Source organism: Vitis riparia, chromosome 1 (assembly GCF_004353265.1).
Source record: "Vitis riparia cultivar Riparia Gloire de Montpellier isolate 1030 chromosome 1, EGFV_Vit.rip_1.0, whole genome shotgun sequence".
Classification (NCBI taxonomy): Eukaryota; Viridiplantae; Streptophyta; class Magnoliopsida; order Vitales; family Vitaceae; genus Vitis; species Vitis riparia.
Genome location: NC_048431.1, coordinates 1,475,636 through 1,488,933, shown reverse-complemented (window position 1 = coordinate 1,488,933; position 13,298 = coordinate 1,475,636). Strand labels below are relative to the sequence as shown.

At 38.3% G+C, this 13,298-nt stretch overlaps 1 protein-coding gene across 3 annotated transcripts in view; it reads left to right on the top strand.

Moving 5' to 3' along the window:
• The window catches only part of LOC117915897 (protein NAP1), a 31,900-nt gene that overhangs the window by 1,944 nt on the left and 16,658 nt on the right, over nucleotides 1-13,298 (top strand). Inside the window, exons 4-12 of one of the 3 annotated variants that reach the window (XM_034831642.1) lie at nucleotides 109-185; nucleotides 520-610; nucleotides 763-845; nucleotides 7,150-7,234; nucleotides 9,274-9,399; nucleotides 9,542-9,649; nucleotides 11,438-11,482; nucleotides 11,559-11,701; nucleotides 12,244-12,376. In XM_034831642.1, coding sequence (XP_034687533.1) covers nucleotides 109-185; nucleotides 520-610; nucleotides 763-845; nucleotides 7,150-7,234; nucleotides 9,274-9,399; nucleotides 9,542-9,649; nucleotides 11,438-11,482; nucleotides 11,559-11,701; nucleotides 12,244-12,376 — 891 coding nt within the window. Of the gene's footprint in view, nucleotides 1-108; nucleotides 190-519; nucleotides 611-762; nucleotides 846-7,149; nucleotides 7,235-9,273; nucleotides 9,400-9,541; nucleotides 9,650-11,437; nucleotides 11,483-11,558; nucleotides 11,702-12,243; nucleotides 12,377-13,298 lie in introns of those variants that run through there. The other 2 variants (XM_034831649.1, XM_034831656.1) reach the window with 2 other exon arrangements.

The following is a 13,298-nucleotide window of genomic DNA, read 5'->3' as shown; positions in this document are numbered from 1 at the left end:
TCTCTTACTTCTTCTGGTATGCCTCTGAGCTCACTTTTCTCCCAACAAATTGTATACCAATTATCTGTTGCATTGTCTTAGTAAATAGCTTTGTTTTTTATGGATCAGCTGCTTCTTGACTTGATGGCATTTCGGGAACAAGCTTTGCGACTTATATTGGATCTAAGCAGCACAGTTATTACCTTGTTAGTAAGTTTTAAATCTCTTCTCTTCACATGCAAAGTACATGTTGCTGCTGGCTGTGTAATAAGGACATTGACACAGGTTTCAGTGTTCAACTTGATATGAGGTGACTGATACATTGACCTTCAAAAAAACCTAACAATCCATGCAATCATTTCTATGTTGACACACGTTGTTTCAACACCGGTCACACAGTTGTTGATATATATATATATATGTATATAATATCATGCAAGAAAGGCTAAATCTGGGCATGCTTTTTTTTTTTTTTTTTTTTGATATAGATGGAAGCATAATGCGTAGTTTGTGTATGATATTTCTAATGGATTGGTGAAGTATTTTGCAGCCTCATCAGAACTCACTCATACTACATGCGTTCATGGATCTCTTTTGTTCCTTTGTCCGTGTTAATCTCTTTTCTGAGAAGGCAAGTCCACTTCATGCTGTGCTTGTTCTCTGTTTCTCCTTTTTTGCCAAAGCTTTGTGGTTGAGAAATTTTGACTGATTTCTCCTAACAATGTACATATATATGCTACATGTGTCAAATTTCTCTAATACAATCGCGTGGCTTCTTTTCAGATGCCAAGGAAAATGATGCTGCAAATGTATAACCTTTTGCATGCCATGTCAAGAAATGATAGAGATTGTGATTTTTATCATCGGTAGGGGATACTTCATTCATAGAATTATCTTATTTCCTAGTTAGTAGGTTCGTTATATGAACAGGAAGGATCTGTGTTTCTTTTAATTGTGAGTTTGCTTATAATTTTTTGATATTAGTGTGAAACACTGATTACTGTTCTCATAAATGTGTTTTGCACGCAAATTCAGATTCTATTTACCTTGCTGCTTATATTAGCATAAGAAAGGGGGTTTCAAACCAATACTTGCAGAAAGTTCGAAAACATCTTCTTTATTAAGTCTAGGGGAGAATTCTTATTCTCCTCCTCCTCCTCCTCCTCCTGCTGATTCCATTCTCCATTTTTTAACAGAAGTAATTCTTAGTACCTTGGGGATGATATTTTTCCATTTAATCAAGAAAAAATGTTGTGTTTTTTGTCCTTGATCTCGAATGGTGGGTTAGAAATTCCATTTTTGCACATTAATATTGGTATGAAAATCAATTTGTAACAATTTATCTTTATTTCATAATCTTTTCATCTTAGTCTCAAAAATTCTAATTTTTTTTTTGATAGGTAAAAAGCAAATATATTAAAAGCACTTGAAAAAGGCACGCAAAGTACACACTTGGTCACAAAAATTCTAATGTGCTCTCATTAAATCCAATCTTCAATCCCCTGCATCAGGAAAAAGTTAACAAGATGTTGCTTAAAGCCAATCTTCAATACTCCACTTTATAAACCCTCCCATAACTTAAAACCAGACTTTCCTAAACCTTGGCCACTAAATATATGATCTGTAGGCAGCTTACACGCTGTCTTGCATTACATCCTATGTGTGATAGGAAGATATAATGTGTTATGTCATAGAGCTCATGGAGCAAGAAAACCCTTTTTACCGGTCAGAGTTCATACTTAAGAGACTAGTAATAAATATAGCAGGAACAATTCATATTTTTGCTTTGATTTGCTGTGAAGTGTTTATATATAAATTATAAATATATCTTAGAGTTCATATTTAAGAGACTAGTAATAAATATAGTAGGGACAATTCATATTTTTTCTTTGATTTTCTGTGAAGAGTTTATATATAAATTATAAATATATCTTGTGCTTATAAAAATAATAAAAATGAAGTGTTAGATATGTTGAGAGAGAGAGGAAGAAGAAAGACCTTGATTCTCATTAATGTGAATGATCTACTTACAATTGAGAAATATATATATATACAAGGCTAAGAGTCCTAACTACCATACATGTGTCCTACCATATATGTGTCCTATATTAACAAGGAAAGGTTATACACTATAAATACATCATATTCAACACTCCCCCTCAAGCTGGAGCATATACGTCATATGCACCAAGCTTGTTACAAATATATTTAATCCTAGGACCTCTGAGAGATTTAGTGAAGATGTCAGCTAGTTGATCATTTGAATTAACAAAACTTGTAGCAACACATCCTGATGCGATCTTCTCTCTAATGAAATGACAGTCAACTTCAATATGTTTGGTCCTTTCATGAAAGACTGGATTGGATGCAATATGTAATGCGGCCTGGTTATCACATATGAGTTTCATCTGTTCATCCTTTCCAAATCTCAACTCTCGAAGAAGATGTCTCAACCATATGAGTTCACATGTTGCCAAAGCCATAGCTCGATACTCGGCTTCAGCGCTAGATCTGGCCACTACATCTTGTTTCTTACTCTTCCAAGATATTAGATTACCTCCAATAAAAACACAGTACCCTGAAGTGGAACGTCTATCTGTGGGTGAGCCAGCCCAATCTGCATCTGTGTAACCAACAACCTGAGTATGACCTCTGTTCTCGTACAACACACCTTGGCCTGGTGTACTTTTGATATATCGAAGAATGCGGATTACAGCATCCCAATGGCTATCACATGGTGACTGTAGGAATTGACTAACAACACTCACAGGAAAAGAAATGTCTGGACGAGTAATGGTGAGATAGTTCAATTTACCTACAAGCCGTCGATATCTCCCGGGGTCTCCTAAAGGCTCCCCCTGTCCTGGTACAAGTTTGACATTCGGATCCATAGGTGTGTCTACCGGTTTACAGTCTAACATACCGGTTTCTTCCAAAATGTCTAAAGCATACTTCCTTTGGGAAAGGACCACAGCAGAACTGGATTGAGCTATCTCAATTCCCAAGAAATACTTGAGTTTCCCCAAGTCTTTGGTCTGAAAGTGGGTAAAAAGGTGTTGCTTTAGTTTCTGAATACCATCCTGATCACTGCCTGTAATGACGATGTCGTCCACATAAACAACCAGATAAATACACTGCCCCAAAGAGTTATGATGATAGAAAACTGAATGGTCTGCTGTACTGCGAAGCATGCCAAACTCTTGAACAACAGAACTAAAACGGCCAAACCATGCTCGAGGAGATTGTTTCAAGCCATATAGAGAACGGCGTAACCTGCATACTAAACCAGACTCCCCCTGAGCAACAAAACCAGGAGGTTGCTCCATATAAACCTCCTCGGCAAGATCACCATGAAGGAAGGCATTTTTAATATCCAATTGATAAAGAGGCCAAGAACACATGGCAGCCATAGAGAGAAGCAGACGGACAGAAGCAATCTTGGCAACAGGAGAGAATGTGTCACCATAATCAGAACCATAAACCTGAGTATAGCCTTTAGCAACTAAGCGGGCCTTAAGGCGATCAACCTGACCATCAGGACCAACCTTAACTGCGTAGACCCAACGACAGCCAACGGTAGATTTACCCGAGGGTAAAACAACAAGGTCCCAAGTGCCATTAGAGTGCAGAGCAGCCATTTCATCCACCATTGCCTGTCGCCAGCCTGGATGGGAAAGAGCTTCATGGGTGCTCTTTGGAAGAGAAACAGAGGATATAGCAGAAACAAAAGCAGAATAGGGTGAAGATAATCGATGATAACTCAAAAAATTGTAAATAGGATGAGGATTACGAGTAGAGCGAGTACCTTTCCGAACAGCAATGGGTAAGTCATTAGGAGAAGGCAGAACCGGGGTAGGTGAAGCCGAAGGGATAGGAAGTGAGTCAGCAGGAGCCTCAGCAAAAGGGAGAGAAGCAACAACACGAGGGCGACGATGATAAACCTGAAGTGGTCGAGGAGGCATAGCATCAGGTGGGGAGACAATGGGAATAGGCAAGACTTCAGAAACAGGAAGAGACTCAGAAGTGATGGAAAAGAATGGTGAGTCCTCAAAGAAGGTGACATCAGCGGAGATAAAGTATCGATGAGTCTCAAGGGAATAACAACGATAACCCTTCTGAAGTCTGGAGTATCCCAAGAAGAGACACTTCATGGCTTTGGCGGAAAGCTTGTCCTGTCCAGGAGTGAGAATATGAACAAAGCAAGTACAACCAAAGACACGAGGAGGAAGGAAATAAAGTGGTTGGTCAGGGAAGAGAAGGGAGTGAGGAATCTGATCATGTAAGACAGAAGAGGGCATACGATTAATCAAATAACAAGCGGTAAGAACAGCGTCCCCCCAAAAACGAAAAGGAACATTACTATGGAGGAGGAGAGTACGAGCTGTCTCAACAAGATGTCGATTCTTGCGTTCAGCTACCCCATTTTGTTGAGGAGTATGAGCACAAGAAGACTGATGAAGAATCCCATGATGGACATAAACGAAGTAAATGGTGCTGAAAAATATTCCCTGGCATTGTCACTGCGTAACACACGAATAGAAATATTGAACTGGGTTTGGATTTCAGCATAAAATTTCTGGAAAATAGAGAATAACTCAGCTCGATTTTTCATTAAAAATAACCAAGTACATCGAGAATAGTCATCAATGAAAGTGACAAAATACTGAAATCCTAAAGTAGACGCAGTCCGACAAGGACCCCAAACATCAGTGTGGACAAGCTCAAAAGGAGACTTTGCCCGATTATTCAAACGCTTTGGGAACGAGACACGAGTATGTTTCCCAAGCTGACATGACTCACACGGAAGCGACGATAAAGTGGAAAAACGAGGGACCATCTTCTGGAACTTGGAGAGACTAGGGTGGCCCAGACGATTGTGAATGAGGAGAGGAGCATCAGTGGAAATGCAAACTGCAGGAGATGAATCCGAGGTGAGGTGATAGAGGCCTTGAGACTCACGTCCTATGCCAATCGTCTTCCCCGTACTCCGGTCCTGCAAGGTCACAAATTTATCAGAAAAGGTAATAGAGCAATTAAGAGTACGAGTGATTTTACTGATGGAAATAAGATTAAAAGGACATTCAGGAGTATAAAGGACAGAAGTGAGAGGTAGAGAAGGTAGAGGAAGGGCCAAACCAATACCTTTAGCCACAGTTTGAGAACCATTAGCTAAGGTAACAGTAGGTAAAGCAGAGGTAGTAGTAATAGAGGAGAAAAGATCCTTATTACCAGATAAGTGATCAGAAGCTCCAGAATCTAGAATCCAGGGTCCAAGAGAAGATGTGTGGGTAAGGCAGGCAGAGGCATTACCAGGCTGGGCAACAGAGGCAACAGAAGCCTGAGATGCGGAAGAGCTCGGAGGCTGAGGCAGCGGAGAATCAGAGGACTGGGCCACATGGGCAGTGCGAGGAGGTCTTCCATGTAACTGATAGCAACGATCGCGAGTGTGGCCAAGTTTATTGCAATAGGTGCAATGAGGACGTTGACCTCTACCTCGGGTACCACTGCGGCCTCCTGGAGAGCTAGTTTGAGAAACTAACACAGAAGAATCTGAAGTGCTATCAGATGGCAAAGTCTGAGTGGAGGAGATACGGAGGAGGCGAGCAAACACATCATCCAAGGACGGAACTGATGAACTACCAAGAATCTGATCGCGGACAGGCTCAAGATCCGGACGGAGGCCAATAAGAGTAAGAACCATGAAGAACTGGTCAAGCTGTGTTTGTTGAGCCCCAACATCAGGAGTAAGAGGCATCACAGTCAAGAACTCCTCCTTAAGAGAGGCAATCTGGCCAATATAAGTAGATAGATCCAAGTCCTGTTGGCTGAGATGGACAATAGCAGAAGCCACCTTATAAAGACGCTGGATATCATTCGTATATAATCCTTTGGCCTGAGTCCAAAATTTAAAACAAGTTTTGTAGGCCCGAAGATGAAGAAGAATCTTGGGATCAACCGATTGCCATAATACACTACATAACTGTGCATCTATCTTCCTCCACTGTACACGGTCAACCTCAGGGATATCTGCCTCCTGTGTAATCAAGTGATCCTCATATCCTTGACCCATAAACCAAAGTTCAACAGAGGCAGACCAGGAAAGATAATTGTCATTGCCAACCAATTTCTCCGAAGTAATCATAGGAGATCCAGATATAACAGCGGAAAAAATGGAATTTTTAGTAGTCATATCTACTTATCTGGAGAATGAAGTATGTTTGGATTGAAGAGAGCCCTAATACGGCTTCAGATTGCGGCGTGGCACCACCGAAAAAGGGAGAAGAACACTTCCCAAGGCACGTGCAGGGATTGGAGTGGAGAAAAAGTAGTCGGACCTTCGCCGGAAAGACTGTTTGGAGGGCCGACGGAGACAAAAATCCCCAAAAGAGGTACGTGCAGGGCTCGGATGGGAGAACCAGGGAGGTAGGGAGGCTGGTCGGCGTCAGGCGAAGCTGGAGGAGGAGGCGCGTCGCCGGAGAAGTCCTCACGCGCCCTCACGCGCCGGCGCGTGAGATGCAGCCGCCGGCCTGAAAGCTGCGCGTGGACGGCGCGTGGAGGCTCTTTTGGTGCCGGTGCCTTCACAAAAGGTGGAGATCTCCTCCAGGCGCTCCTTCTGGTATGGTCGGTGTCGGAAAAAGACGTCGCCGGAAAAGTTCGCCGGAAAGTTCGCCGGAAAAGTTCGCCGGCGGTGAGTGGTTTCTGTCGACGATCCGAATGACCGGAAAGTATTGGGAGATGGGGAAGGTGACCGGAATGAAACACGGTTACCGGAAGGTTTCCCGGAGTTGATGACACGGGAAACAGGAAAGAATTAGGTTTTCTTCCTTGGCTCTGATACCATGTTGAGAGAGAGAGGAAGAAGAAAGACCTTGATTCTCATTAATGTGAATGATCTACTTACAATTGAGAAATATATATATATACAAGGCTAAGAGTCCTAACTACCATACATGTGTCCTACCATATATGTGTCCTATATTAACAAGGAAAGGTTATACACTATAAATACATCATATTCAACAAGATAATTCTTTTCCTTCTTAGTGCATATTATGTTTTTTGGATAAGTAATGGTGAGGTATTTTAAACACGCGCCAAAGAAAGAGCGCAACAAAGTACTTCCCACTTGATACATATTAGATCTGACATATTTCATTCCCTTGATAACAGGTTGGTTCAATTCATAGACTCTTATGATCCACCATTGAAGGGGTTACATGAAGATTTGAATTTTGTCAGCCCCCGTATTGGAGAGGTTATATGACTCATTTTTTGCTTTTATTAAAACAGCCTTATAATGATCAGATTTTGTTTTTAATCTCAATTAGTTGACCTGTAGTCTCTGTTTACTGTTAGTCATTAAGTGTATAATATTTTCATGCTTGTTTTTGTCATGGGATACGGTTACTGCAAATACTCAACTGTAATCTTGGATTAGTCTCTAGAAGATTCTTTTTTAAAATTATTGTTCAGTTGGTCGGAATGTTGTGTGGCTTTTGAGAATATTTTCTTGTTGGGTTTTTTTTTTTTGCTGTATGAGAAGAGGCTAGGTAGGTGTGGGTTTTCATTTGTGTTTTCGTATTTTTGTTTTTGCGCCTTTTGCATGCCTGTTGTGTTCTTAGGGCATGCCCCTCATTTTTGAGAGGTGCCATAAGCTTTTTGAACCATTTCCCTTGTGGGCCATTATTTTGAGATGTTGTCAACAGTCATGCCTATGGCTCAATCCTTTATTTGTTAGCCTGATATTCTTTAAGGGTTCATATCCTAATAGCTTAAGTTTTTAGGAAAATTGCTCACATAATATTAGAGATGTGGTTAAGTAGAGGTCTTGAGTTATATTCTTTTAGGAAAGTGAATATGCAAGCATGTGTTTCGTGCTTGTTTGAGTAATAGCAATCAGATTCCTCAAAATCATGCTAAGAATAGCTAGGATTTCCAGAAGAAGATGCCATTTCATTTGATGAGAAATGGAAAGGAATATTAAAAAATTATAGTGGCTCAAGCTGAAGCAGCTACTTTCAAGGTAACAGAAAGAAAAGCAATGACTAGAGCGGGAGAGCCAGAAGTTGAAAAGAGGATTCTTCACTTCTCTCTCATTTAAAAGTGTGCATGAGATTTTTAGCTCACATGAGTCGTAGGTGGTAAAAGAAAGAAGATAAGTTCTTTTTTCGCTTTTGATTACATCAAGTTGGTTGCTTTTATTTATTTTGAGTGTAAACTGACACATCCTCACGTGTGTCTCTCTCCACGTGTTGGAATATGGGTCCATGATATATATCAGGTTAACAAACTCCTTCATGTGTTAAGCTTTTAGAAAGTTGGTTACTTGACATTATTTATGATAAGTATACACCTGCATGTCCTCACGTGTTTTAGGAAAGTTCATGACCTGACATTATTTATTATAAGTGTAAGCCCACGTGTGAGGGAAGGTTTTAGGCGGATATCACATTTTGTGCTTATATCCTAGCAATTTAAGCTTTTTGGAGAGTTGATCATTGAACATTATCTATTATAAGCATAAGAATGAGTTAGATCCATCTACTTATTTTCAATCAGTAACTATTACTGTATTTCTCCAGGTGCAGGTATGATGAGATCACACATGAGGAAGGATGCTGGCCTGATTTACAATGTGGGCCCATATCCTTAGAGCCTTAGCTTTTAGGGAAGTTGGTTACTGGACATTATTTGAGTGTCGATGCTAGTTTTTGTGGATTGGATAGGTTCTTCTTAGGGTATGGTTGCTAGTTTTTGTGTTTTTGCACCTCTTTACTCATTGACTGCTTTGTATGTGTTGTGTATACTTTTTATTTTTAATACAATTGCTTTTACCTATCAAAAAAAAAAAAAAACCAGATATTATTTGAGTGTGCAACTGAGTTAGAATACAGGACAAATTTCATTATAGAGATAGAAGTTAATTTTCCCTTCTAGAATTGTAGTTTCCCAGTGATTATTGGTTTAAGTGGTCATCTAACACGAGGCAAACTGGTATCTGGATAGTATTAAAACAGAACTGAGATTCGGGTTCTCTGCCTATAACAATATGATAAAGAATGCTGAAATAGAAGTGTTCTTGCTTACCAGTTATTGTAGGAGTCATCATGCCTATATATTTGAAGCTCAAAATTCATATTTAACTTGATTTGATTGTACCTCGGTGTTATACAAAACTATCTTATTCTGACAAAAGTTTAAAACTTCCAAGTAATTAATGGCAATAGAAGAGAGAGAAAAAAAAGGTATTTATAGTGTGACTGATCGTGGTTGAAAGTTTCACTTTGTTCCCAGGTTTTAGAGGCTGTGGGTCCTATTATTTTCCTATCCACGGATACAAGGAAGTTGAGAAATGAGGGTTTTTTAAGTCCATTTCATCCTCGATATCCAGACATTCTCACAAATTCTGCTCACCCAATGGTAGTACTCACTCTCCTGGATGATCTTGATAAATGTTAAAATTTTATTACCTGCTGTGTCTTTGAATTCTCTAATTTGAACTCCCTAATTAGTTGTTAGTTAATGTTATGCATTTTTTCCATGCAATTTTTTCCTCTTTCAGAGAGCTCAAGATTTAGCAAATGTTACTTCTTATCGGGAATGGGTACTACTTGGATATCTTGTTTGTCCAGATGAGCTACTTCGTGTCACTAGCATTGACATTGCTTTGGTACATCCCAGGAATTTCTCAGTTTCTTTTCGCTATAGTTATGCATGTAATGTTCTGTTTTTTGTTTTTTAAATTTCCATTCAGAATGGAAGAAAAGATAATCTCTTTTTGTGTAAGAAAGGTGCTTCATATGTACAATGGAAATGCTTGGTTAGTGATATATCTTTAACTGTATTCGACAATGGTGTGTACTTGTATAAATGTAAGATTATTGACATGGAACATTACATTTTGAAAGACATGGAAAACCAAAAACATGTAAATTAAGATAGTTAGAAAAAGGACATAGGTAGGAGGATGCTGCCAAAGCTGTTGTGATTGCCATGGCTGTAAAATGTGCATGAGGTGTCAACCGTTTCTTTGTCAAAGCATGTCGGGTATACATGTCAAATAAGATATAAAAGGTTGAATTAGGAGTTTCATAAAATCTTCACGAATAATATTCTCCTGCTTACACAGTTACCACTTGCTAAATAAATTGGCTTCTAACTCATCTCTGTGTCAGTAATTAAGTTAATGCAAAATCTCCCTATTCCTGTCTGGATTAAGATGGGGTTGAATAGCTTGATAGGCTCAAGCATGCCCTGAAACAAATACTTGGAATTGCTTGGGTCTGGTGGGATGGTAGATTTTACTCGAGTAAATATGCTATATTTTATTATTGTGTTGTATTTGGAAGGTAGAATTAATATATGAATAATATTTTACTGATGGATTCATTCCATATGCCCATAGGTGCAGTGGACTTTTGTCCCCATATTAGTCACATTCTTGTTATATGCTCATTCTACTGATGGGTGCATTCTATATATACATAGGTGCTGACTTTTGTCCCATATAAGTTACATTCTTGTTATGTGCTCGTTCTTTTTACAGTATTTAATTCTAGATTTTTCATTATTGTCTTGTTTGACATTTACTAGAGTTTAACATTAATCTCCATTTTCTCAATTTATCTTGACATTGGACCAGTATTGGTATGTCCATCTATATGCCTTTTGAACCTCAATATTGTCGACATTAATTTTTCTTTCTTACATCCGAGTTCCACTTTCTAGCACTAGGCCTTGTTTTTTTTTGGATCTCTTTCACACCTTGCTGCAAATGTTTATAATGGGTAGGGTTAGAGTGGGTGTGTAGAATCGTGCATAACACAGCAGTCCTTCAGTCTTTGCTTGTCTCTGACTACTTTCTCCTAAGTTAACATACTTTATTTAATCATTATTCAGTTTCACACTGAAGAGGATTTGATAGTCCAGGGGGATTGGTGTAATTTCTTGTGTGTTAAGCCACAAACATACCTGTGAATTCTTTAGGTATCAGGGAGAAATCCAAATGCGCATAGAGATACAAATGATCCTATCAGCTTGATGGTTTGAAAGATAGGTAAATAATGCATTGGAGGTCCTGAACAGATGGAATGCATGAACAACAGGAAAGATCGTCCTGGGTACTTTAGAGGTTGATGGATATTTTAACTGGAAAAGCAGTCTTCTGTTGGTGCAACATTCAAATAAAAAATGTCCATATACAAGAGCTGACAGCTGTTAGGTGATAAGGACATTCAAACATGCAATGCACTTTTCCTTGTGTTTTTCTTCTCTTTTAACTAATTTCTCATTGGAGATTCCCTGTTGATGATGTTTAGTTTTTTCTTCTTTTTCACACTGTCTCTCACTGTTCTTTTTCTTTTTTCTTTTATTGTTGTTTTCCATTTTTTATTCAATATATGATGTTCCTTTGTGATTTGATTGTGCAAGTCTTTTTCCAACCTCTCTTGTTTTTCAGGTGGTGCTGAAGGAAAATTTAGTTCTTACATTATTCAGGGATGAGGTGAGTTGCATAGTGTGTTGGTGAAACTGTCATCTAATTTCTGGTAGTTGATTATCTTTGTATCCTAAATATGCAGTATGTGCTATTGCATGAGGATTATCAATTATATGTTTTGCCACGGATACTGGAATCAAAGAAAATGGCAAAATCTGGACGCACCAAGCAAAAAGAAGCTGACCTAGAGTATAGTGTCGCAAAGCAGGTTGAGAAAATGATAAGGTATACTAACTAACTCAAGTATTAAATTTAAAGTGAAACTCTGTTTTTCTTGGGAGTTTAACTGGGAAGGAAACTTACCATTTATGAGGATAAACATAACAATTTTGCAGGTTTATTTTTATGATATTGTTATTCAATTGCCTCTTTTTTTTTTCTTGGTGTATATGGACTGTGATGCTATTTTACAAAAGCTCAAGAATATGATCAATTCAAAATTTATACAATTAGGACATTGTTAGTCATTTCAAACTTGTGCATAAAGTTGGTGGTGCTATCTTGACTTCAGATAGTTGGTGGTGGCCTGTTATTGTATCAACTTATCAAGTAGTGACTTATAGAGCTATTACTAAAATTAGTATTGATTTGTGTTATTCTCTTTTCTCCATATGCAATTTCATCCACTTTCGTACCCTGTGGAGATAAGTTACAAGTTTAGATTAGATTGAAGTAATCTTTCTTTGGACCAATAAGCCTTGTGCTATGTGATGTTTCTGTCACCATGGGCATGAAATATGATATGGAGAAGTGGTTGATGATTGCAGTGAAGTGCATGAGCAAGCAATACTATCTTGTGATTCCATACATCGTGAGAGGAGAATATTATTAAAGCAAGAAATTGGAAGAATGGTGCTCTTTTTTACTGATCAGCCAAGTTTATTGGCTCCAAATATTCAGGTAGACTATTATTACAGTTTTCTTCAAATGTGCCAAATGAAATAATAGCATCCACTTGCATATTCAAGTACCTTCTATATTGTGTATTGAGTTTTCTCTTTTCAAAAAAACTCTTAAGAATCTGAAGAGAAATTCAGAATATACCCAGTACTGGAGCACTCCACAGTCACAATTTGGATTTAATGCAAAATATAATTACATATATCAGTTCCAATTTTTGTGAAGGCATCTTTGATGTTTTATTATTTCATTATAAACAAAATGAATATTATGAACAAAATGTATAATTTTTTATGCACAAATTTTCACCAGCCTAAAACAATATGAAAGGATAACTTGTTCATTTTGTGGACTTCCTTCTGATCAGATTTTGTTACTCATTTTGCCATCATCGTCTTTTTCAGCCTCATTCTATCTAGTTCTCTCTACCATTAATACCTATCAAAAAAAGTTCTCTCTACCATCAATACCTATAAAAAAAGGTTCTCTCTTCCATCAATTCTCAGCTTCTTGTTTTTCATCCTTCATTTCATCTCTCTTGGTGCTTCGGATTTGTTTTGAAAAAGGATTGTAATCATTTCTCAAAGGAGGATAAAGCAAACACCCTGAAATCAAGGTCTGAATTCCTTCATCCTCAGTTTTAATTCTGAATCCTCGTCATTTTTGGTTCTCTTCTTTATCCTTCCCGTGTCTACTTCTTTCTACTGACTGTAATACATACTGCAATTCTGATGGGAATAACCATTCAGTCCCATAGCTGGTTGAGATTTAGCCTTAGAAGAACTAGCATCCTGAAATTCCGTTTTGCAGCTGGAATGGCATCATTCAGCTGGGTCAGTCCAAAATAGCATGGAAGTAACAACTTTTTCATGGATACAATACTTTCAGCATTAAGCAAAAATCAGGAAAAGACGGTAAATGA